This window comes from Mus musculus, chromosome 16 (assembly GCF_000001635.26).
Source record: "Mus musculus strain C57BL/6J chromosome 16, GRCm38.p6 C57BL/6J".
Classification (NCBI taxonomy): domain Eukaryota; kingdom Metazoa; phylum Chordata; class Mammalia; order Rodentia; family Muridae; genus Mus; species Mus musculus.
This window is the reverse complement of record NC_000082.6, coordinates 35,400,724-35,425,325: the sequence shown is the minus strand read 5'-3', so window position 1 is coordinate 35,425,325 and position 24,602 is coordinate 35,400,724. Positions and strand designations below refer to the sequence as shown.

The following is a 24,602-nucleotide window of genomic DNA, read 5'->3' as shown; positions in this document are numbered from 1 at the left end:
CCCTGTCCCACCCAGAGGTAACAGCTTCAGCTTCTTTCTTGTAAGGTCTCAGGGCCTTTTTTCCTAGCAGATGCAAACAGGAGCAGTTTACCTCCCCTCTTCATACAAGAGCTAGTGAATCATAGATGGCTGTGTGCCTGGCCAGCAGGCTGTCCATGCTACTGCCTGAAGAATACGATGTGTTCCTCTTCAGCGCTCAGCCCTCCACTTGCAGAGATGGTTGACAGTGTACCTAGCTCTCCCCTACTGAGGCGTATACTCCCTGACCCCTACTTTCTTCATAGCAAATCATCTACCATAGACAACGTTTTAAAATTAACTTATTACTGTGATTGAGCTAGAACCTCACTGTGTAGCTTTAGCTGGCCTGAACTTGCTGTGTAGACTAGGCTGGTCTTGAATTCATAACGATCTACCTGCCTCTGCTGGGATTAAAGGTGTCGCTACCACATCCGACTGCTGTAGATATTCACTGGGGGGGTTGTTAGTTTGAGCCCAGATATAAGAAGCCAGATATCACGGAACTGGTGCCTGGCTGATGACTTCCTAGTGCTAGAATCTACCGCCAGTACCTTCTTGTTACAGAATGTAGGGATCACGACCTGTGTCCCAAGTCAGGTCCTACCGCCCGTCCTCAGGAAGCAGTGAAAGAACCAAATTAAAAGTGGAAAGCAGACCGATGTGGTGGTGCACACCTTTAATCCCAGCACTCAGCAGGTAGAGGCGGGCCAGCCTGGACTACAGAGCAAATTCCAGGATGCCAGAGCAACATAGTAAGACACTATCTCAAAAACAAAAACAAAAGTAAATAAGTGGAAAGCAGAAAGGGAGATTTTTTTTTTCAACCTGGCCGCATTGGGAAGAGCGACAAAGGGATTTAGTAAACACCCCCGCTCCCCCCCCCCCGCCCCCCGCCAGTCTATCTTTGGGGTTCTGATGTGAGATGAATGTTTGAATAGAAGACCAAGGATACCTGAAAGCAGTCCTGACCAAACTTGGTCCTGCCAACTATTGACCCATCTTCCTCTGGGTTTCAGTGTGTACTGTAGAACTGGATGAAATCTGTTTCAGGGAGCCCGGTTCCTGCTCCAACAAGCGCCCTTTCCTTTTCCCTGGCATGAGATTCCAGAGGAATTCTTAAGTCTCTGGCCTCCCTTGTTCACAGTCTGATAGTCAGATTGAGAGATTCAACTATAGCTCTTTAGCCAGGCCAGTTACAATCTGACATCGAGTAAGCAAAGCAACCAAAGGCTTTGCCGCGCTCGCTCGCTCTCTGGAGACCAGCGAGACTGAGGCTTTTAGGGCAGCTCAGTCCACAGAGCCAGCATAGTCTTCATAGACTCTGAACCAGCTTTTGCTTCTCTGTGAGCCCGAGTCGCTCTTCTCTGATTAATTCTCCAGCCCTGCCTGCTGGAGCACTGCAGTGTTCCCTGCTGTCGGCACTTACAGGCAGGGAACAACGCTTGTCTATTCACATTTGTCATCCAAAGGGTTTTTTTTTTTTTCAAAGCTGCAGTTGAGGTGCTTTGGCAAAGGTACCGGGCAGTAAAGCAGCAGGGCTCTCATGGCACCAGCCATCTCGTCCTGGCGGGGAAGTTGGTACCTGGGGGCCTTCCCTCCACTTAGCACTAGGGGCTATAGACACTGATGTGTGGTTCTCTGTGAAGCAAACAGGCTCCTGAAAGATCAGGTAACTGCCAGGGTTTGGCAGCCAGTGAGTTGATGCGGGCTCGGAGAACATCTGTTCTCCGCCTCTAGAAGAATTAGTAAGGCAGTGCAGATTCTGCTGGGGTGTATACCACCAACCTGGTCTCCCTCTGGCTCAGTGCTCACCTCCCACCCCACCCCCATTCATACCTTCTGCTTGCTCAACCAGAGAGCTCTTTCCTGTCCTTTAGCCTCACTTCTTTCTTCCTCCTGTGTCCTACCAGTGGGTGGCTCAGAGCAGGACATCCAGCTTCCACAGTGCTTACTGGGCACCGTAGCTGTTTGCTCTTGCCAACTTGCTGGAAGTTTGCTCTACCTTGAAGATGCTAGCAAACACTCCCGGGGAAAAAAAAGATTCCCTGAGCTGTCTCAGAAAGCTATAGCAAACAACAGCCATGTGGCCATGCGCAATGGGTATCAGCTAAGTACCTTTCTGCTTGGGGAGGAGGCAGAGATGGGCAGGGCAGTCCCTCTCCATCCATCTCTGGATCCAGTTTCCAGTGTATAAAAGATCTTGGTGTGGGAGCTATGTGTCCAGGGGGCTGGATTTGATTGATAAGGGCTGTTCAGACCCCAGGGCTTGCTCTGAGCTCTGCCTGTTTCTTTGGTCTTCCAGTCCACTGCCACCACAGCCCCAGGTCCCCGAGACTCCCTGGGCAGATGAGGGCGGCTCCGTTTATCACCTGACCGATGAAGACTTTGACCAGTTTGTGAAGGAGCACTCCTCTGTCCTCGTCATGTTCCACGCCCCATGTGAGTGGAACGCTGCTGCCCCTACCACCCCCTTCCCCAGAGTAGGACACTGCCTTGGGACTTGTTAGATAGGCAATGCAGTGGGAGCTGACATGGTGTCTCTCCTCAGCTCATGCCCCTGGCCTGTATCTCCATCAGAACGGCACAAACATCCTGATCAGGGACTGGAGAGATAGCTCAGAGGTTAAGAGCACTGGCGGTTCCTCCAGAGGTCCTGAGTTCAATTCCCAGCAACCACATGGTGGCTCACAATCATCTATAATGACATCTAGTGCCCTTTTCTGGCCTGCAGGTGTACATGCAGGCTGAATGCTATATATATAATCACAAGTGTCCCTTGGCAGAACTCAGAGAAGCTCCATCCCCAATAAGCTTGAGTGTCCTCCCTGAAGCCAGCAAGGGCTGAGGAGTCAGACCGGGTATGTCCCAAGATAACTGGCCCTCCATTTACCTAGGGTGGGTCCAAGGTGCAGAGAGGGTCTGCCCTTGCCTGGTAGCTGAGCAGGCAGTGAGGCTGATATCTAGAGTGCCCCCTGCTGGTCCATATGCCCAGACTGAGATGATCATAGAGAATTCCAGTCTCCGGTGTGCTCAAGAGTGGCTAGAAGGCACGCAGCCTCCAGTCTTTCTGAGCCTGTGCCCTCTCTGTGTTGTGGAGAACAGAAGGTTGAATACGTGGCTTCAAGAGATGGGGGCTGCTCCTGAGAGGGAGAACAAAGGATGTCAGCCCTGTGTGGAGTTTCCTGGGTCTTCTGAGAAGGGCTGGCCACACCCAATAGGAGATAAGCTAAGTAGCCTGGGACTAGGTATTCCACATTCCATGTGAGATGCTCTGCCCTCGTAACCTTCTGCTCCCAGTTTGGGCCCAGTGATTATGTGTGAAAAAGCTTATAGAGAAGAGAAAAAACAAAAACAAAACCAAACCAAGAATTCCGTGCTTCACAGATGAGTGCCGGAATTGCAGTGTCGCAGTGTGAGAGGGGAGAAGATATAGAACTATAGAGACACCCCAGGAGGAGGAGGAGGATGTGTGATTAGTTAATCCTGTGGGCGTAAGGTGTTCATGCTAACAGAGTGGCTTCCGGATGGGTCATCTTTTATCTTACCAGCGAAGTGTAACCAAATGAGTGTGATTAGCATGGCCTTGCAGATAAGATCTTCACAGATTGCCCACTGCTTGTGAATCCTGTGCTGCTTCCATTTTTATTGGCCATTGAATGAGGATGGGAGGGACAACAAGGTCTAGCCTGACCCCTTGAGGGACTGTTACTATGAATTCCCCTAACATTTTATGTTTTTCTTAAAATTACCAAATTCAGCCAGATGGTGCTGGTGCACACCTTTAATCCTAGCCCTTGGGAGACAGAGGCAGGCAGATCTCTGTGAGCTAACGGGTAGCCTGGTCTACAAAGTGAGTTCCAGGACAGCCAGACCTACACAGAGAAACCCTGTCTCAAAAAGAAATCCCAAAACAAAACAAAACAAAAGCAAAACAGAACAAAACAAAACAAACAAAAGCCAGATTTTTGAGAATCCCGAAGAAAGAGTTTCCTGTGGTTTGTTTCTGGTTCTAGAAAACCGACAAAAAGCTCAAAAACATTTCTTTTCCCCAAGACTCTTTAGGCTTGAGGTCTTGTTTGGCCCTACTGCTTAAGGAGCAAAGCAAGATGGCATACATCTGTAATCCCAGCCCCTGGTAGAGTTTGAAGCCAGCCTAGGCTACAGAGTGAGACCTTATGGGGTGGGGATTGGGGGGTCTTAGTTAAGGGTATCCCTAAGGTTAGTGATACCTTAGAGACACTCACTGCCTGGACATCAGGCCGCACTGCCTCCATCCCCACCCACGCCTAAGCTAACATACACTTCCCTGGCCTGTCTCAGAGTTGTGGATGGAAGAGCAACTTCAGCGTGTTCTCCTTCATGGGTCTGTTTTTATGGCCAGTCAAGGATGCCCACTCACGCCCCGTCTGTGTGTGCATCAGTGGTCCTTACCCCTGCTTTCCTGCAGAGGGAGGGAGGGAGGGAGGGGTTCATGCAGCAGCACTTCCTGCTGAGCTGCCTGCTAATGTCCCCCCTTAGACAGACGCTGCTGATGGCTCTGCGTTAAATAGTGTATATGTAGACCATCTTCCCTCGCTGGGATCTGTGCCTTTCAGCCTAGGAAGGGCTGAGACCTCACAGTGTAAAGGAGAGTCAGAGCTCAGGGTGGGCTCCACGGGGAGTACTCTCAGTTGTCTGGCTTTGGACTTTGAGCCAGGGTGTTCCCAAAACCCCACCAAAAGGCTGAAGGCCTACAGAGCGATCCTGGGTTTCTCTCATAAAGAGATGGCGAATCCTGAAAGTCAAGAGGGTTTCAGGTGTCAGTGCTAGGCCGTGTAGAGAGTGGCAGGAAAGCAGACCCTCTCAAAGACATAGGCAAACAGAATTGGATTCTGTCACCACAGCAAACCATAGAGTCTGCTGAGCTCGGTTGGTTGGCTGTGCTGGGCTTAGTTCCTGGGCAGGGTTACGGGATCAGAGTGAGCACGCCTTTCTCTTAGGGAGATGTTCAGTGAGTGAGTGCTCTTCTGACTGTAAAGGGGAGAATGGAAAAGGATGGGCCCACCTGGGGGAAGTGGCCTCATGCATGCCCTGTGGCTGGGCCTGTCTGGAGAGTGTATACTTGGTTGTACTCAACATCTAAACACCAAGCTATGAGCATCAAGACAGACTTTCAGAATTGCAAAGTGACAGACTTTCAGAATTGCAAAGTTCATTGTTGCTTAAGAACAGCCAGCTGAAAGAGCTGACTTTTTAAATTTTATTTTTTTTAAATATTTATTTATTATTATATGTAAGTACACTGTAGCTGTCGTCAGACACCCCAGAAGAGGGAGTCAGATCTCATTACGGATGGTTGTGAGCCACCATGTGGTTGCTGGGATTTGAACTCAGGACCTTCGGAAGAGCAGTCAGTGCTCTTAACCGCTGAGCCATCTCACCAGCCCAAGAGCTGACTTTTTAAAAACAGCACAGTAGACTGAAGGGGTGAAAGCTTACATGAAAATAATAAACAAACTTGTTTCGGATGACTCTTAGCAGTTTTATAGGTAACCAATCCAGGGACATATGGGGAAGAATGTCGAGCTTAGTCCCAGCCTACTCCCTGTGAAACATACAGTCTTTCCTCGCAGTGTTACTTCCGTACGTGTGCTAAGAGCTGGGACAATGGTTAGTTCTGTCCTGGGCTCCTTTTGAGTGGCTAGGGAGAGAAGGCCTTCTGCTTTCCTCCCGACTCCCCTATGCCTACCCAAGCAGAAGAGCCAGGCAGCCCTTGACTGCCGTGGCGTGTCCTGTGTTTGGTGCCTGTAGCTTTCTTCCATGCCTGTATACATGCCCGTAGACCATGCTTCTGAGCTATTGGAGGGACAGGCATACGGGCCCTGGTTGTTGTGTATTGTCAGTCCTCTGTAGTCGGACTAACCTTGAAACCTGTTGGCTCCCAGCTTCCTCACCTTCTTTCTGCCTTAGCTTGCCCAGTGGCTTCATGTTTTTTTTTTCCTCCCTCCCTCCCTCCCTCCCTCCCTTCCTTCCTTTCTTTCTCCCTCCCTCCCTCCCTCCCTCCCTCCCTCCCTCCCTCCCTCCCTCCCAGCGAGCCATACAGACACTCCAGAGCAGGAGTGCTTGGGTAGTCATTGAATGACTAGCACCTACCAAGACCCTCTACATGGGCTAGCCGTAGTCACCTGGTTTAGAGCCAGGTTTGTCCCTGGGCCTTACTCTGCAGGAGCTGCACTGGATCTCCTGGGGAGGGCAATGCAAATGTAAGCAAAGGGCTGAAAGAGGTGTAGGCTTATGTGTTGGCAGAACCTGGCTTTGCAGCCCTTGAGCGTCTAATCCTCCTTTGCCTCGGTCACACACACACACACACACACACACACACACACACACACACACACACACCACCGTGAAGGGCGTAGCATGAATGCTGCATCATGGAAGTCTAGCTCTAGGCCTCAGCGGACAAAACAGGGTCTGTAGAAGTCATGCCCACAAGTACTGGCTATTGCCACACTCCAGTGCCATCTGTTGGTTTCTGCCACATCTGAACAAGAAATCAGAAGGCTGTCACTTGCTTTCTCTCCCTGTTGTTTCCCCCTCCCTCCCTTCCTCTCTCCCTCCCTTCCTTCCTTTCTTTTTTTCCCCTTTCCTCTCTACTTTTTCCTAAGGCAGGGTCTCTAGCCCAAGCTGGCCTCAGACTTCCAATGCAGTCAAGGATAACCTTGAACTCCTGACCTTCCTATCTCCATCCCTCAAGCGTGGAGGTTACAGGCATAAGCTGTCCAGGTCTGTAATTCAAGGGGTCAAACCCAGGGCTTTCTGTGTGCAAATGAAGCATGCTCCCAGTGGAACCTCACCTCCCAGCCCCTGTGTTGGTGTCTGCACTTCTCTTGGAATGCCTGAGGGAAAGTACCTCTACAAATATGGAGAAATATTAATGACCGAGCAATGCAAAACTGCTTCCAGTCCATTTCCAGATGCAACTGTTCCATTTGGAGGCATCATTTTGCTAATATTTTCCTATTGATTTTTCTCTTTTTAAAAAAATCTTTTGATTTGTTTTCCACGTATGAGTGTTTTGCCTGCATGTATGTATATGCACTATATACACACCTGGTACCTGGGGGAGTGCGTTGGGTTCCCTGATACTGGAGATACAGACGGCTGTGAGCCACCATGTCAGGGCCAGGAACCAAACCCAGGTCCTCTGCAAGAACAGCAAATGCTCTCCACTGCTGAGTCCTCCCCCTTCCCCTTGCCTTTAACTTAACATACAGTCAAACTGGCCCTTTTGTCAGTGTGTATATAGATTTGTGTGCCATCATGCCCTAAAAGCCTTTCTGCTGCTGTTGCTTCTTTTCTAATTGTACAAATAATTTAAGAAGAATGGTCTCGCCTTTTGCCGCTGCTGCTGCCGCCGGCAATGCAGAGCTCGCGGGCTGTGTCCGAGTCTGAGGCAAACAGTGGGAAGCCCCCTTTCCACCTAGGGCCGGACACTACTAATGTCAGCATTGCCACCTCTTTCTGCAATTCTTCATCTACATTGTGGGATTTTCTTTTCTTCTTCTTTTCAGTTTCATATGTGCAGGGACATTTCTTTGTCCATTGTCTGTGCTTTGACTGTTTTCAATTACTAGTAGGTTCTGATGTTTTCCTATAGATATGTGTTGACATTTAAATCTAAGCCCTGAGTATTGTGTTATAATTTGGATATGCCATAAATTTTAAACAAATCCCCTGGTGATAGACATTTGTCCTCAATTCTTCACTGTTCCAACAGCACAGGAAACATTTCTAGACGTTACGTTAGAGGACACGTCTAAATACTTAGGATTAATTGACAAAGTGAAGTTGCTTGCCACGGATGGACCGGTGGTTCTGGAACTTATCTAGAAACATCCAGGAATGTTTTACTGTACCTTTGTGTATGTGGCAGAGTCAGACCCCTGGCCACCTTGGTGCTATGTTTGTGATTTGAACCAACATGGTCTCTCATGCATCCTGGTCCATCATGGTAGGTGTATGCAGCATGATCTTACCGGAGGAAGTAGGACTAGAGATAGGCTCTGGGGTTTTAAAAGCCACTGGTCATTCCCAGTTTGCTCATTGGTTTCTGCTGTGCTTTGAGAGCAGAGCTCTTTTCTCTCAGCGCCTCACCTTGATGATGGTGATGGTGATGATGATGGTGGAGGTGGTGGTGATGATGATGATGTACTCTTCCCCTCTGCAGCCATAAGCTCAGTCAAACCTTTCCTTCTATAAGTTGTCTTAGTCATGATGTCTTATTACACTAAGACATAGTTTGAATCTGAAATGTCGCTCACAATCTCATGTTTTGAATGCTCATTCCCCAACTGATAGCAGTGTTTGGGGGAAGCTGTGGCTCCTTTAGGAGGCTGGGGTCTAGCAGTTAGAAACAAGCTACTGAGGGTGAGCCTTTGAAAGTTACCACCACGCCCTTCATTCCGGCCTTCCTCTTTGTATCCTGATCCATCATGATGCAAGCAGCCACCTTCCCACATTCCCACTGCCATTGGTAAGGCTGATCTGCCAGGCCTTCCCTTCTACAGTGGGCCAGAATTCCTGAGAACCATGAACCAAATCTTCCCTCCCGTGGGTCATTTTCTGTCACAGATTGAGGTCAGTGTAGCAGAAGGAACGGAGACAGGCAGACACTTCCAACCTTTGGTATCCCTACTAAACTCAATAATGGGCAGCTTGCTTACAGCTTTCCATGCACTGAAGACACTGAACATCCTTTCATGAGGTAACCTGCTGTGCTAGCCAGCTTTCCATCACTGAAAACATTCCTAATAAAAGCCAGGTTAAAGAGAGAGAGGCTGACAGTTTCAGTTGTGGTAGTCCATGGTTGCTTCGCCCTGTTGCTGGCTGTGTCAGAGCAGAACATCATGGCAGGGTACCCGAGATGGAGGAGGCTGAGGTAGCCAGAGAAAGAGGGGGCTATACCCTTTAAGGGTGTGTCTCCAGTGACCTGACTCCTTCCAGCATAGCCCATCTCCAGGGGTTTCTATATCTCTCGACAACACCATTACCTGGGCACTTGAAGTTTTGGGGGGCATTTAATAGTCAAACCAGTGCTCCAGCCTTTCAAGTTTCTTCCATGAGAACAGCCTAATCATACCCTTTGCCCACTTCCCACTGGGCGCTCTTTTCACCCAGAGCTCTGTGGTTGTGGGTATTAATCTTCATCTGTTCATGTGTTCCCTCTACGTCTCTGATGTAGCCTTAGTCTTTAGCTTGCTTCTGGGTGCTTCTCCTTGTACATAGCCATGTTGTAATATATCCTGAGTAATTGCTATGAATCAGGTGTTAATTCCAGACACTTTTCATATATTACTTCATTTTATCTGTACGACATACCCTGTCAGGTTGATATCATTATTTCCCTTATATAAAAAGGGAGGCGGGCACCAGCAGGCCAAGGAACTTGCCAGAGGTCATATGGCCGAACCAGTGCAGTCAGGATGAAAATTAACCCACACAGTGCTGGAAACCACCCCAGAATCTGACACCAGTGTCCTGTCTTTGACAGAATGTTGGTTTTTCATTTCCTTCTGGTCCTTAAAGGTTTGTTGTGCCAGGGGAAGGAACTTTACCTTAAGCATTGTGTTGTTGTTGTTTTGTTTGTATTTATTTTGTTTTTGATTTACCTAGTCATCTTTTCTCTTTAGTATTGTCTTCTTGATATTTTCCTACATAACTAAAAACACCTTTTTGTTCATGCTTATGGCGGCTGCCTGATGTCCCATCCTATAATGGCCCTGTGAATTGCTTAACCAGTGACAGAATGTTGAGACTTTGAGTTATTTACTGAATTTCCCATTATAAACCACCCTGCCAAGAACACTTTCATGCATAAATATTTATCCACATGTCAGATTACTTCCTGAGGATTGAAACCTGCAAATAAAAATTTAAAAGCTTGTTATCAGCATTTTACAATAACAATAAAAGATGGGGGGGGGAGGTCTTCGGAATGAAGGACTGTGATAAATAGAAGCGTCCATGGGATGTGGCTCAGTTCCAAGGGGTCAGTGAGTCAGTGACCCTTGATGGCACCCACACCTCAGTGAGTCTCCCAGCATTAGCAGGAAACCCACTGAACTGAACTACCAGGGAGTTTTATAGATGAATTTGGCCTGGAAAATCCTGCTTTCAGAGTCCAGGAAAGCCCATGACTAGTCTATAATACAGTTGTCAGTAGAAGTGAATGTAGTATAATCTGGAGGACTTTGGGGGCTTTGGGGTGACAGGAGACCAACAGCCCTGGAGCCAGAGGGGAATGGGACAGAGGTGTTTGTATGAGACCTCTGCGGACACAGAGTTAGCAGCCAGCACTCTTACATGGATGATAAAAACTCAACAAGGAAGTTTGGCTATAAAACTTAATGGCCTGACATAGCACAGTGAGGACACTAATGCAGCAGTCCAGAGCCCTGCTCCCCGCATCTAACACTCCTCTGACTACTCTACAGCTCACACAGCTGGAGGACCCCCAGAAGGCAAGGCCTTGGAGTAACACAGACACCATACATCACCACAGCTCCCCCAAATGGATGTTGTTTAAGAGGAAGTTGTTATTCAGCCAGACCTTTCCCTTTGTCTGGGTCTACCAGGGCCCCTTATCATAAACTCTGTCTGTAGACATTTATCACCTTCGCTTGGCATCTCGTGCGGAGAGCAGAAGGAAAGATGCAGGAATGGAAAGCTTTAGTGGTTTCTGGTGAGCTCTGTCATAGGGACCAGAAATGCTAGACCAGCATCCAGAGGCTGGAGATCTGTGAAGACATTGTCGAGACTGGGAAGGGGCAGCAGAGGTCCCCTCTGATAGTAAGGATGGCATATGTGTATGCAGTAAGCAGCTTGACCACCCACTTTGCCAAGAAGAGGTATTACTCACTTTAGCAATGATTTGTACCCCTGACCATAAAACATTTCATCTACTTAAGCCTCTCTCTCGTGTTAGTTTTCTGTCACTGTACCAAAATACATGGGATAGTCAACTTCAAACTTGAGAAGGGGCAGTTTAGAAATTTCTGTTCATCATTGATTCATTGACCCTGTGTCTTTTAAGCCTGAACTTCTCATCCCATAGGTCATGCATGTCCCCTTGGGGGTCCCATATCATATGTCCTGCATATCAGATTTTACATTATGATTCCTAACAGTAGCAAAATTACAGTTATGAGGCAGCAATGAAATAACTTTATGGTTGGATTCAGCGCAACGTGAGGAACTGTATTAAAAGGTCGCAGCATTAGGAAGACTGAAAGCCACTGTTCTAGGCTGTAGTGAGGCATAACATGATGGTTGGAGAGTACGGTGGATGAGGCTCCTTTTCTCATGGTTGGCTAGGAAGCAAAGAGGAGGAGGAGGAACGGGCCACTGTCACCTTTGAGGGCACATCCCAGAGATATTCTAACTTAGTTCACTGGGCCCCACACCTTAAAGGCTTCACCACTTTGTAAAAGTGCCATGAACTGAGTCCTAAATTTATAACATGTAGGCCTTTGGGGGACCTTATCCTATCAATAGCACTTCCATACACAGGTATCAACTTGAACAGTGCAGCCCAGAGGTTTTATTAAAAAAAAACATGGAGCTAGACATCAGATTTAACCTGATGGACAGCTAGTTCATACAAGCCCCGGCATGTATGATCTTACCTTCCCGCTGAGGAGACAGGACACAGATAAACAGATTGTTCAGGGTCCGTTGAATAAAATTAGGGGAAACTCTGGTTATTAGAAGAGAAAACAGTGGGGCAAAGCCTCGTTGGGTTGGTGGGTCAGAGGGAAAAAGATTGGAATTTGATCAGACACATAAGATGGAGTTATATATATAAATCAGGGTGGGATGTGTGTGTGTGGGGGGGGGGCGGTTGTTAGTATTTGAGGTGGAGCAGGAACACATTCAAGGGTCCTAAGGTAGAAGTAAGCTTGATGCAATAGGAGAGAGACTGCATTATCAAAGATGAGAGCAAGTGACCTGACCTGAGTCTGGAGGCCAAGGGGAAGCCAAGGGGGACAGGGCTTATAGTTATGATAAGGAGCTTAGATTTTAATCTACCACCTGTGACAGAAAGCCCTTGGAAAGTTTGAAGCAAGGGAATAGGAGGAGATTTATGTTGTGAAGAGACCCTAGCTGCTGCTCATAAATATCAGGAGATATAGGACAGGCAACCTAAAATTAAATGCCGTGGAAATATCTGAATAAGAAGTATTTTATGACTGGGAGAAAAACAGCTCGATCTATGGAGGGGACGTGAGCTGGAAAGACTCAAAGTGGGACCCAAACCAGGTGGGACCACAGGACAGTTTGGGGGGATGCTGCTCACAGTGCGGGCCTTATCCATCAGGGCGGGGTTGTGATAAAGAGGGGCAGGTGTTGGTGATCCTGGGGGGCCTCCTCGTTTCCTCTCCTAGAGCTATGAAGTGCTGATCTCTGTCGTGTGTCTCATGCGGCTGCTGGGATAGCTTTTAATAGTTGTATATGGAAAACAAGCTCTGTACTCTGCCCTGGGAGGCAAGGCTGGAAGTACAGGAGAGAAGAAGAATCTAGAGGTTTTCAGCCATCTTCATGCCGGGCACAGATGCTATGGGTCACAGGCTGATCACAGCCCGTCTTCCCAGTGAGCCAGTTCTGGGTCCCTGAGCCTGCCTCTGGCCCTCTGTTGATAGAAGTTGGCAGGTGGTATAGAGCACATTTTCCACCCCAGCAGGGCAGTGGCATCAAAGGACAGAAACCTGATAAAGGTTCGTAGGTAGTACAAGGTGAAGTCCCCCACCCTCAGGGATCCGGCCTCACTGACTGAGACAGTTAGAAAGAAATGGTAATTTCTCATTAGTAGGTGTTTCCATTTTCTATCCACTGACCTCAATAGCAATCCCACTGTCTGGGCCCTGCCAGCAGCACCGCCCACATGTCACATTCAGGGGACAGAGTGTTGGGGATCCTCCTGAGCCAGCTGGTTTCTGGAAGTACAGGTTCAGGGCTCTCCACCAGTCACCCCCTGCCTTCTCTCTAGACCTGGCTGGATTATTCCAGCCCCCAAGGAATGCCTCTGGACTTAACTCTCTTCTTGTACAGGGTGAAGTCTATTCTCTGCCTACTAGAGGTGGTCAGCCTGGGGCAGGAGAATGGGGCAGTCACTAAACAGAGCATAAGCGTCAGGCTGGAGGTAGCCCTGTGAGGTCTCTGTAAGCACTGTAGAACGCCCCCATTTTGACCATGAACACTATATCTCAGCTGGCTCATGTCAGGACCCCATGCAACTAGACTCCCTTTCAGAGCGTCTCACAGCTGTCGAGCCTCCCCACCACACAGCCTCTTTAGCATCCAAAGCCAGAAACCACTCTTTGAATGCAAGTAAGAGTTTTCTGATCCCCTAGTGTTACCCACACAAAGTGCCTGGATTTTTTTTTTTTAATTTTGTCTTTATTTTCGCATTTATATTTGTGTGTGTTCATGTATATACCCATATGTGTGTACTGTAGCATACATATACTATATGGACAGCTTATAGAAGGGTCTCCTCCTACCATGTGGGGCCTAGAGATTCAACTGAGGTCATGAAGCTTGGCAGCGAGTGCCTTTACCTGCTGAGCCATCTCCCTGGCCCCTGTTTGCTTTCTACTGTATAAGAAGACTCTGTTCCTCATGACATCTGGATGCACTTGTACACTTGTCAAGAAAGAGCAGGCTTTATCCCAAGGGATGACATTGGTTTGGACATAAGTAGGTCCATGCCTGTGCCTCACACCATCTCCCGTGGGAATGCGGAACTTACCTCTTTCCATATTTTTGCTTCTGTGGATTCTTCTTCCCACCCTGCAGCCCGGAAAAGATGATGCGTGACTGCAACACAGTACCAGGAAGTGCATGGGTGTTGCGGTACACCTCTGACTCTGACTCTGTCTGTCTGTCTGTCTGTCTGTCTGTCTGTCTCAGGCAGCCATCCACCATCCTGGTGCTTCAGTTTCTCACCTGTAGAATAGTGACCCTGTCAGTTCCTACCTCGTAGGACTCATGTAAGGACATACAGTGGCACTTTCAGGGCCCAGCACCCCAGACCTGGAAATGTGCTATATGCATTGTTTATAAACTTATTCACTTACGTGCCTTGGCCTCCATGACCTCAGTCCACCCCCATGGACTAAGCAGAAGATTTCTTTGACCTGGCAGTCATCGTCAGTACCATCTCTCAGTTCCCAGACTGGAGTGAGGCCAGTCAGTCTCGGGGAGGCAGCCCAGTGGTACCAGGGTCTCCGTGCCATGACAATACCTTTCCCTGCACTCTCTCCACAGGGTGTGGACATTGTAAGAAAATGAAGCCAGAGTTTGAGAGTGCTGCTGAAGTCCTCCACGGAGATGCTGAGGTAAGCTTCCTTTTCGGATTTCTCGCCGTTCCCACCGAAGGTCCACTGGCTCTTAGAGTCACTGTGGTTTTCCATAAGCCCCAAAGTGGCTCTCCCTGTCCCTGGAGGTGTGCAGTAGCCCCTAGTAATAACTACATCATCCTCATGGTCAGACATGGACAGGAATAGGGCAGAGAGCCTATGGGACCATGTGCCTGTAGCTAACTGGGGGACCTCTGCCTAGTCCTCTCTTTTCTCTGGGCTCTTGGGAGCAGGCCCTCTTCTGCCAAGCATGGTTGGTGAGGCAGATTCAGTAAGAAATGAGGGATGTGCCAGGGTTTGATTGCTCCCTGTGATATGTAAGCACAGAGGTCCCGACCCCCCGTTAAGTCCCAGGCAGTCCCGGGGGAGGGCGGGGCCGGCACCGGGCTCCTCTCTCCGGCAGCATCACTTCTGAGGCTGTAATGCATGGTTGGCCTTTCCCCCATCCCAGAGCTCTGGTGTACTTGCAGCTGTCGATGCCACCGTCAACGAGGCCCTGGCAGGAAGATTTCACATCTCAGCGTTTCCTACCCTGAAGTATTTTAAGAATGGCGAGCAGCAAGCGGTGCCTGCGCTCAGAACAAAGAAGAAGTTTATTGAGTGGATGCAGAAGTAAGTTCTTGTTTTGCCGGTTTTGGCTTTGATGGTGTCATAACTAGTAGCTGCCAGCCCCTGGATTTGGCCTTGAAGGAAGAGGTGGGAACTTTATGGGCCCCTGTCCTTGAACTGGGGCTCCCCCAGTCTAATATGGTCACAATCCTGTGCAGCTCTGAAGGCAACCATCACCATTCTAGGTGGTCCCGTTAGCGTCACTGAATGTGACCCTGGTTTATTGGTGGCTGGCTCCTCAAACCTAGACATCAGGTGTGGCAAGTGCACATTAAGATGAACAGATTCTCAGACTGTGATTCCTGAAGTTTGGACTCAGAGGATGTGAATGGGCCTCCCAGCATGGTGGTTAGAGAAACCCCTGCATATGGAATAGGAACACAGATATTATGAGGCCCAGGCAGTGCCTCTTGCAAGAGAAAAGAAGGCAGCAAGGAGGGGTGTGGTCGTGGTCTAGTTCCGAAAGGTTCAGAGCGTTCAGTTTCCCAGGCTTTTTGGTTTCTAAAGCATGTGGCTATCCTGTAGTTCTGCTGTCCCTGCCTTGCTTTTAGGAAGTCAATAAACTCGGAGCCCGCACATAATAGGTTAGGTTCTTACCCTTGTTGTACCTGTTTTACCGTGCCTCTTTTCATCCACAAATTCTACAGTGGACAGAGTTTTTATTCTTGTTCCACTGAGAAGATACTTAAGTTCAGAAAGGTTAGGGTCACCACCCAGGGACAAGAAGGTAGCTCTTTGGGGACATTTAAAAGAGAGCCTTCTGATGTCAGGACAGTCAATGATTCTGGGATATAGGTGGCAGGGTCTCATCCAGAAGGGGAGCAAGTAGACGGTACCAGGCAAGGCACACGGTGTTTACTGCTGGGTGACAGGTAGCCAAGCTCCACGTAGCTAATATGTGCCTGCCAGTGTAAGCCAGCAAACCAGTATTCGGGGACTGGGGAAGCCGAGAAGGCAAGTTGGTGCTGGCAAACATGTAGCCAGAGGACATGGTGGTCTAAGAAGAGGGAAGGATTGGTCTTGGTCACCAGCACAGAGGTACTACAGCAAGCATGGGGAATTTGGGGGAGAAAGGGAGGAAGATAACATATTCCGCATCATCTCAGTGGATTTGAGGTAACAGTGGGGCCTCTGGCTGGAAACAGGCTTGGTTGAAAGGACAAGTTTCTGGTATCAGTCATGGAAGCCACTGAGGATCCCGGGAGTCACATAAGGTCTCGTGAGAGGCGGAGGCTCAGGATAGAACTGGAGGAAGAGGAGGCTGTGGGAGACATGGGACATTGGGTTAGGAAGTATTATTAGAGGACATGAAAAAGGTCACAAGTCAGAGGGGCCCCATGCCACCCTGAGCCAGGTCCTAGGTTAGCAGTGCAGGGCTGTGGCAGATGTGGAGGGATGGGGAGTCTGTGGCAGCTTCCTTACAGCCTTCCTTGCCAAGAGACACAGGGTTTCAAAGAGAGGAAGCAAGGACGGACCTTCTGAAGACCTGGGAGCTGGGTGTGTTGACATTTGCTTGTGATTCTACCACTCATAGGGTAAAACCTGAAGATTATAAGTTCTAGGCCAGCCTCGGCTACCTCTCCAAAATAAATAAGACTCTGAGTTAGTTACTGCTCGAGGGAGTATTGTAACAGATTCTTGAGATAATCGACTTAAAAAAAGAAAGCTTTGTTTGGTTCCAGTTTGGGAAGTGTCATTGTTTGGGTACCTGACAGTGATCTAAGACACACCTCCCACCACACCCTACCTTGGTTTCCTCTACCTCCTGACACTGCCAGTTCTGGAAACACATAGGCTTTTGGAGACATCCAGATACGAACTACCCTTAGATGGGGCAGCTTCACCCTTGGGTGGGGCAAAAATGGGATGGGGGACCAGTGGGCAAGCAGAAACCAGAAAAGAATTAACACTTATCCAGTGCCTGCTGTTTATTGGCACACCCAGCTTCTCTAGGATGGGCCGGGCAGGAGCCACACACACACACACACACACACACACACACACACACACACACACACACACATATCCTGTGCACTAAGTCACCATCCTTGGTACCAATGTCTCACGTAACAGAAAAGCAAATGGAGACTCAGAGGAGGGGTTCAGTCCCTTTCCCTAAAGTCATACATCTTGCAAGAAATCTGCACCGGAGCCCTGACCCCCTAACTTCTTGGCTGGAACTCTCTCTCAGAACAAAAGCTTCAAAGAAGATAATGGAAGGTCGTTCTGGGCCACTAGGAGGCTGGCAGAAAAGGCAGCCAGGGAGTCAGGTGGAGGGGGGTCTGTGCCTTGGCAAGGGATGGTGATGCCCACAGCAGAGGGGTGCCTGTGTTCACAGGTCTCCCACCTCTTCATGGATTGGTGCAGATTTCTTGGTGTTTAAGCGAAGGTTTTAAAATGAAATCCCAGAAGAAATGCAAAGTTGTTTGTTTGTTCGTTTGTGTTCCTCAGTAGCTGGGGGTGGGTGGGGTTTGCACCTGTCAGTCAGCAGTTCTTCATGGTTGCTTCCCCCTCCCCCACCCACCTCTGCAGCCCTGAGGCTCCCCCACCTCCAGAGCCCACGTGGGAAGAACAGCAGACAAGCGTGCTACATCTGGTGGGGGATAACTTCCGGGATACCCTGAAGAAGAAGAAACACACCTTGGTCATGTTCTATGCCCCTTGTGAGTAGCTTGTGTTTTCTGAGGAGGTGGGTGAGAGGGCTTGGCTCTACTCCAGATACCAGGACAGCTATTGGTCAACTCTGAAGCCATGAATACCTGAAGCAGGACTCCCAAACTTCTCCCAAGGCTGAGAGGACCAGAAAAATCATTGCTTCCTCCCGTCTGCCCCCATCAGGTTCCTGCCTGCATAGAGGATGTCCAGACTCTATACAGGCTGTTTGTGGTAGGAACTAATCTCCTAGTTCTCCCAAGGTTTCTGGGTTGTTCCATGCTGCAGACACACATGCAAGCACACACGCAGTTTCTTCTACTTTCCTCCTGTTCTTCCTCCTGATACTGCGTTCGTTCACCTTCAAGGCCTTAGAACCCCTCCCCCAACCTTTCCGAGAGGCTTTGATCTGCATTTGACACTGTGACCTGGGAAAGACACATTCACCTGCAAGCTCCGTGATTCTCTGTTTTAATCAGCGTCCAAGCTGAGGAAGTGACAGGTCTGCTGCTGGTGGGGCCTGTGACCTCGAGGGGTTTTTGTACATTCCTGTTGTGAAGTTGTTAATTGACACTTAGAAGGAAGGCATCTTAGAATTTCCCACTCTTCCCTTGCCCTTCCCTATCTCCCCCAGGTTACAGCTCAGCTTAATGGAGTGAGGATAATAAAAGTCTCTGTCTACAGAGAAGCCAGGCACTCTGTCTAGTCATAAACCCACTCACTTGTAGCCGGCCCTCCTGTTAGATCCGCTCCTGCCCCCACTGTTCAGTGTCAGTAGCCTGCAGCTCTTAATGTCGCATCACTGTCTGAGAGGCCCTAGTTGATCATGTCTTAAGACTCCTATCCCTCAGGCACACCTTGGCAGCGCCCCTTCTCTTCAGCCTTGGCCTCTTCCCAGAATGGGGCTTGTTTCCAAAGGCCCTTACAGAGTTACTCTGAGACCCTGCCTGCCCTCAGAGTATGTCTAGAAGCCTGAATGAAGTTTGTAACATTAAAGTTTTCCTTCAGAGCAAAAGAGGATGGAAGGTCGAGGCCCAGGATTTTTGTAGCTCACTCCAGGCCTTGTGGCAAGTTAGTGGCCAGCCGTTTCTGCAGCCTGGACAACTCTCTACCACAAGCACAACTGAAGACTGATTCTGTGAGTGGCCAGTAGGCTCTGCAGTTCAGTGGTTAGCCACCAAGTAAGCATCACAAAGAATAGACAGGAGCCATATCCCTGCTAGGTCTCGAGCTCCCAGTCTCCTCTGATAGAACTCTTCCACAGCTGGGTTGTGGTCACAACAGTGCCGTGGAATGATTCAGCTACTGGCTAAGGGCCCAGTCTTTACAGTTGTCTTCAAATCTTACCCCACTACCCCCGGGAGCTGTATCTTTGGAGATGGGGACAATCTAAGCACAAACCTGTCTGTCTTTCTATGCTTTCTGATGGTAAGGCACTTACTTGTAAGCTACACACATGCACACATATACTTAACTTATTTATATAAAGACTCCAAATAATGTAGAAATGTCAAGTACCAGGTACAACTCTGCTTAACAAGCCAGCCTATTACATCTCTCCATTCTCTTGCTCCCTTAGGCCGGCCTCCCCAGAACCCCCTCATCCCCACACTTCTCCACCTGATCTGATCATGGGAGCCCCCCTTCCTAGACCAGCTCACCCTGTTCTCCTGTCTTCCATCCCACCCACAGGCTTTGCCTCTGTCCTCCCACATCAGGAGGCCTAATGGTTTCCTGCTTCTTAGACATTCACCTCCCATTTTAGAAAGCCGTGCGTGGCATGCTCTGGCCCACCCGATGCCTCTAGAAACATCACACTATGCACTTTCTGACACAGCCCACCCCACCAGTTACTCATCTGACACACTCTCTCTTTAGCTAACGAGAAAATGAGATGCAAGGAACCATTCATCGGACGCCCCGATATTTTAAATTGACGGTGTAGGAATTAGCTCTAGGCTGACAGTTACCTTTATGCTTTCAATAAGTGGGGGTTAAAAGGGGAGCATTAACAGTGAACCTGGATTGTGAAGCCCGAGGTAGATGGTTTTCAGCCCACTCTGTATGTGTGCTGTGAGTAGGCCCACGCCCTTCACCGGGCCTGTAGCTGCCCACGCCATGACTCTACCAGTGGCTTGTGCTCTTTAAATGTTTTGAAATTATGTAACATCCCTTCTCTGTACTATGACATTTTCATGAGTTTCAGCTTTGTGTCTCTGTTAGGTCAGATCAATGGTGTTACTTGCCATTGCCATTTTAGGTAGCTGAAAAGTCATCTGCCCATTATCTGCCCTGCGGGTGCATTTCTTCCGAAATAACCCATAACTGTCACGGGCCTCTTGTGTTCTCTTGTGTTCCTGCATCAGATGTTGGGAAATCCCCGAGTCCTTCCCCATCATCCCCACTCTATTCTGGGGCCAACTGGCTGCTCCCCTAAGTCTGGCCATATGGGTGGTCCCACCCATCTCAGGAACCAACTCAAATGCTAAATTCAGATTAAATTTGTAGCTCAGGCCTTAATTTAGTCTCACAAAGCTCTTTGAAATGCCAATCATTATCATCTCATTCTAAAAAGGAGACAGTGGAAGAGCAAAGTCATTTCTGCTCCCTGCAGAGTCGGCTCTATCTGCCTCCCCAGGTGGGATGCACAGGCCTTTGTCGGGAAGCAGTGGCTGGATCCAGGTCTCTCAGCAGGCGTGTGACCCCAAGAACTGATTACCACAGTCTGGGTCAGAGCTGTCCACCGTGGCAATTCTGTTCACTCACATCTAGTGAATGAATGTGAGTTGAGTGGTGGGCTTGGGTTCTGTTGTGTTCACCCTGAGAGAAAGACCAGTGTGACCTGTGACTTCCTCAGCTTCAGAGACAGAAGAAGAAAATGGCCCATGAGTAGGTTTCTGTAGTACTTTTCAGCAGGAGGGGCTCAGAGTGGGACACAGACCAAGAAGCAAGACTCATCAGTGGAATCCACAGGCCTCCACTCGACGGCCTTTTCCCTGGGACAGGGCCTGGGGGCTGCTGATGACCGTGGTTCATGTTCCTCCTGGCCTCACTCGTAGATTGTAGAAAGGAGTAGAAGTTACAGAAGGGGAGAAAGATGCCAGTAAAGCATGTTTACTTTGGAACATGCATAGAGTTGCTACCTCTGGCCCCATCTTCCAACTATGGCCTCCTTAGCCACAAAGCGGAGAGATGACCCACCATCATCCCTTGGAGCAGTGTGATGATAGAACTGGGAACTGAGTATATGTGGTCCTTTCCCAAATCCCTCTGCACTGTGGACCCAGCTCCTCTGGTCTCCAGGGCTGCAGAACATGTCACCGACCTCCCTTTAGAGACCAGTGGGCAGATAAGAGGTTCTCGGGCCTTGTCCTCAGAATCCAGGCAGTGACTCCTGCAAAGACAAAATGTGGGAGAGGTTTGAGTGGCAAGGCTAACACAGGGACCCTGACAGAGATGGTGAGCAGGATGTGGGACTCCCAGAGAGGACTGTCCAGAGTTCCAGAAAGTGCTGTAAGCTGCTACCTTCAGGCGTGTGTGACTCTGTCCCTTCTCACCCAGGGTGCCCACACTGTAAGAAGGTCATCCCCCACTTCACTGCCACAGCCGATGCCTTCAAAGAGGACCGCAAGGTAAGGACTGCCTCTCTTTCATCCCACCCCCCAGTGTGCCTTGCGCTAATTCATACATCTTCCCGGTGGGCTAGACTCCCCGACCCTGTGTGCCTTCCTGCCCAGACCTGGGAGCAGCGGGGTCATTCTCGGGAAGCGGGACAGTCTTTCTCTTCGCCATCAACCGGAGGTCTACGCTAGAGCGTTACACCATTTCCTCGGAGGAGGGGTGTAAAAGGAGTGTGTGTTCATTCTTCTTTAGTGCTCAAACATTTTTACAGTAGGGTCGTAGTCATGCGTTACTTACATAATTAAAAATACAAATAAGAACCCAACAAAAGTCAAATGGAGGAGGCTGCAGTGGAGGAGAACCGGACCATGCCAGAGGATCCTCGTCCTGCCTAAGCTAAAGGCTCCCGCAACTGCCAGCTGACGGAGCAGAAAATTAACAAGCTGGAGCTGCAGATTGGATTAGGGAATGGGTGCCAGGGAGTGGGTGCCAGGCCTGTTTCTGCAGCAGGGGAATAGAACCACCACTTGTGGGTAGGTAGGTGGCCCTTTAAGCAGGGCTGGATCCCAGACTCAGGGACACCCTCTTAATCGACGGTCCCCACGTTCCCTTCTCCTAGAAGGTTTTTGGTATTTGTTGTTAATTGGAGGGCAGGGCTGGAGACTGAATTTCTACTAGGTAAGCAATCTACCACTGAGCTATGTCCCCAGACCTTGAATTCCCTATTCTTCCTACCCTAAGGGGACTGGTAGAGATGGTGGCAAAGATTGTTTCCAGCCATTGGACTTAGTAGGAGCCTGTCACATACCAGGCTTCATTAGGTTTATACGGGGACTTATACATATACTGGACCCTGAGTCATGTGTGCTGCTATTACAACTCCCTATTTTCCCATGTGAGATCCTTCTTCTGGTCCAGGCACAAGCTAAGCAGACTTCCCACAATAAATAGACTATCCCAGAAAACTCAAGAGTAGTACCAAAACAGAACAGGTAAGGCTGCGCATGTGAACAGAGATAGCTCGCTGTCCTGGGCATGGATTTGACAGAGACAAATGGAGGTAGGCCTGCAAGTACCTCCAGAATGACAGAGGTGGTGCTGTAGGTGCCAGGAAACCTTGCTGCACTCTGAGAGAGCACCAGGGATAGGATGGGGAGAATTCTCTAATTCAGGAAGCCAGGCTGGGAGCAGGCACAGATATGGGGAGTGAGGACCCATAGGACAAGATTCCTACTTCAACTCTGAGACCCTGCCCTGCACTCAGAGAATATGACTGTTCCGTAAAAGCCTGATAAGCCCTTGAGGTCCTCCTCCATCGTGGAGTGGGGGATAATAAGGACCACAAACTTTTTCTTTTGGGGGCCTGGCACTTGCCTGGTGGTTGCTTCTGCCCTGGGAGCTCCAATGATGTCTGCCATAGCCTGGCTGCTTACCTGACTGGGATAGTTGTCAATCCATCTCATCACACGTCTCCCCTGAGCTGGAGCACAAATGGCTCCAGGAAGACAGGAGAATGAGCAAAGTTGGTGGCCTTCTGTCCTAAGGCTACTCAAGTGCCCATGGGCTCTAGGGGGTCCTTGAAGGGATTCTGAGGCTTCAGTTAACGCCAGAGTTTGAACTGACTATTCCAGCACATATGGTGTGTGTGTGTGTGTGTGTGTGTGTGTGTGTGTGTATCATCTAAAGGACTAAGGTGACCAGAGACATCTTGGAGGGCCCATATATTACCATGATACCTGTTTTTTCTATTAGACCACTGCTAGGGCCTTCTGAAGCCAGGCTTGTCAAGTTCACACTAGGGATCCTAGGGCTAGCCTCCCTCTTCCTCTCCATTCACTGTGATGTTCATGGCCCCATTTCCTTCATGCACATATCCATCTTTTCTCCGTTGTCTGATATATGCTAGCTCTTTTCTGGGTTCACACCTTCATCCCATTCCCTCTGCCCCTCCTTCCACCCTTCTTTATTGCATGTCTTACTGTGCCTGACTGTCTTGTCTGACTGGGAAGCTGACCCACCTGAGGTTCCTAGAATACTCAGCAGCCATAGTCACAGCTCCCTGGGTCAGGGTGTGGCCCTGAAACTGAGGTGAGCAGTGCCCATTCTGTGCCCAAAGCAGGGTACCATACCGCATGGTTAAATCGACTAGATGGGAGATGCTTGCAAAAATTAGAGACTTGTAAGAGCTGGTCCTTACATCAGCTGTACACTGGTGTCTGGAAGCCATTGGCTCACCTCATTTGCTTTTACTTTGGAGGGACTATGGCCTGAAGAGGAGCTATGCCCCTTGGCCAAGGATAACCGGTCCTTGAGAACGAGGTCACCTGACTCCCCGTTCATTCTCGCACACTTGCGGCCACTTCTCAGCTGGAATTGTATTTTGTTTCCCACCTAACAGCCAGTCTCGGTTCCTTCCCCCAATCAATATGCAGTTGGATTTTCACTTCCATTTTCATAGCCAAAGTCAATATTAGCTCCTGCAGAGATTTATTTTACTGAATCAATAAAGCTGTGTGAGGCAGCTCATGTTTTAGCCAGGGAGCCCAAATCCCCTCCCAGGAGCTTAGCTGGGGACTTTTATCAGTTGACACGCTCGCTCGCTGGTGGAGAAGGGCTACAGGCTGTGAGTATTGAAATAGATGGTGTTATCCAATGGCCTGGAGGATGGGGCCGCCCACGGTGGAAGACAGGTGGACCGGAGCAGAGGCTAGGGTTGCTGAGCTGGCAATGAGGGCCTCACCTTTCACTCTAAGGTATGCCCAGCTTGGGCAAGGAGGATGAGCCAGTGAAAGTAAGGAGGTCATTCCAAGAGAAGTCATGGGGCTGTGGTGCCCTGCTCTGACTGACTCACATCACTGCTATAATCTGCACAGAACCTAGAGACCATTTGGCGCCCCTGTCCATCTGAAGCGTCCTTTGTCCTTGAACTCCCAAACATCTTGATGCTTTAGACCCCCATGAATGTTAGTCAGCTAAATGGCAGAATTGACTGAGCTTGGTGGAGACTTTTATCCCACAGTGAGCCATGTGATCCTCGCAGTCACTTGATGGAGTAGGTGTTATTCCATTCCTCATTTTCCTGGTGTGGAATATTATAGAGTCCATGACGGGGTTACATGAGATCCCCTAAACAAGTTCCTTTGCCATAAAGGAGCCAAGTCAGAATCTGGATCACAGCTTTGCCGGTTCAAATTTCCCAAAAGCGGGGCCTGTGCTGGCTGGGACCCGTGTGGGATGTTCTTGGGAGGAGTTCACAGGAGGTACCCCAGGAGGTTGAGAAAGTAAGATGAAAGGGAAAGA

At 49.3% G+C, this 24,602-nt stretch overlaps 1 protein-coding gene across 4 annotated transcripts in view; it reads left to right on the top strand.

Annotated features, from left to right (window-relative positions):
- Positions 1-24,602, top strand: part of Pdia5 (protein disulfide isomerase associated 5) — a 93,612-nt gene that overhangs the window by 65,594 nt on the left and 3,416 nt on the right. Inside the window, exons 11-15 of one of the 4 annotated variants that reach the window (XR_384603.4) lie at positions 2,324-2,460; positions 14,329-14,399; positions 14,891-15,032; positions 17,562-17,692; positions 21,243-21,313. Coding sequence is in view for 1 of the 4 variants with exons in the window: in NM_028295.1 (NP_082571.1) it covers positions 2,324-2,460; positions 14,329-14,399; positions 14,872-15,032; positions 17,562-17,692; positions 21,243-21,313 (571 nt within the window). In the remaining 3 variants the exon portion in view is untranslated. Of the gene's footprint in view, positions 1-2,323; positions 2,461-14,328; positions 14,400-14,871; positions 15,033-17,561; positions 17,693-21,242; positions 21,314-24,602 lie in introns of all 4 variants that reach the window. The other 3 variants (NM_028295.1, XR_384604.4, XR_384605.4) reach the window with 3 other exon arrangements.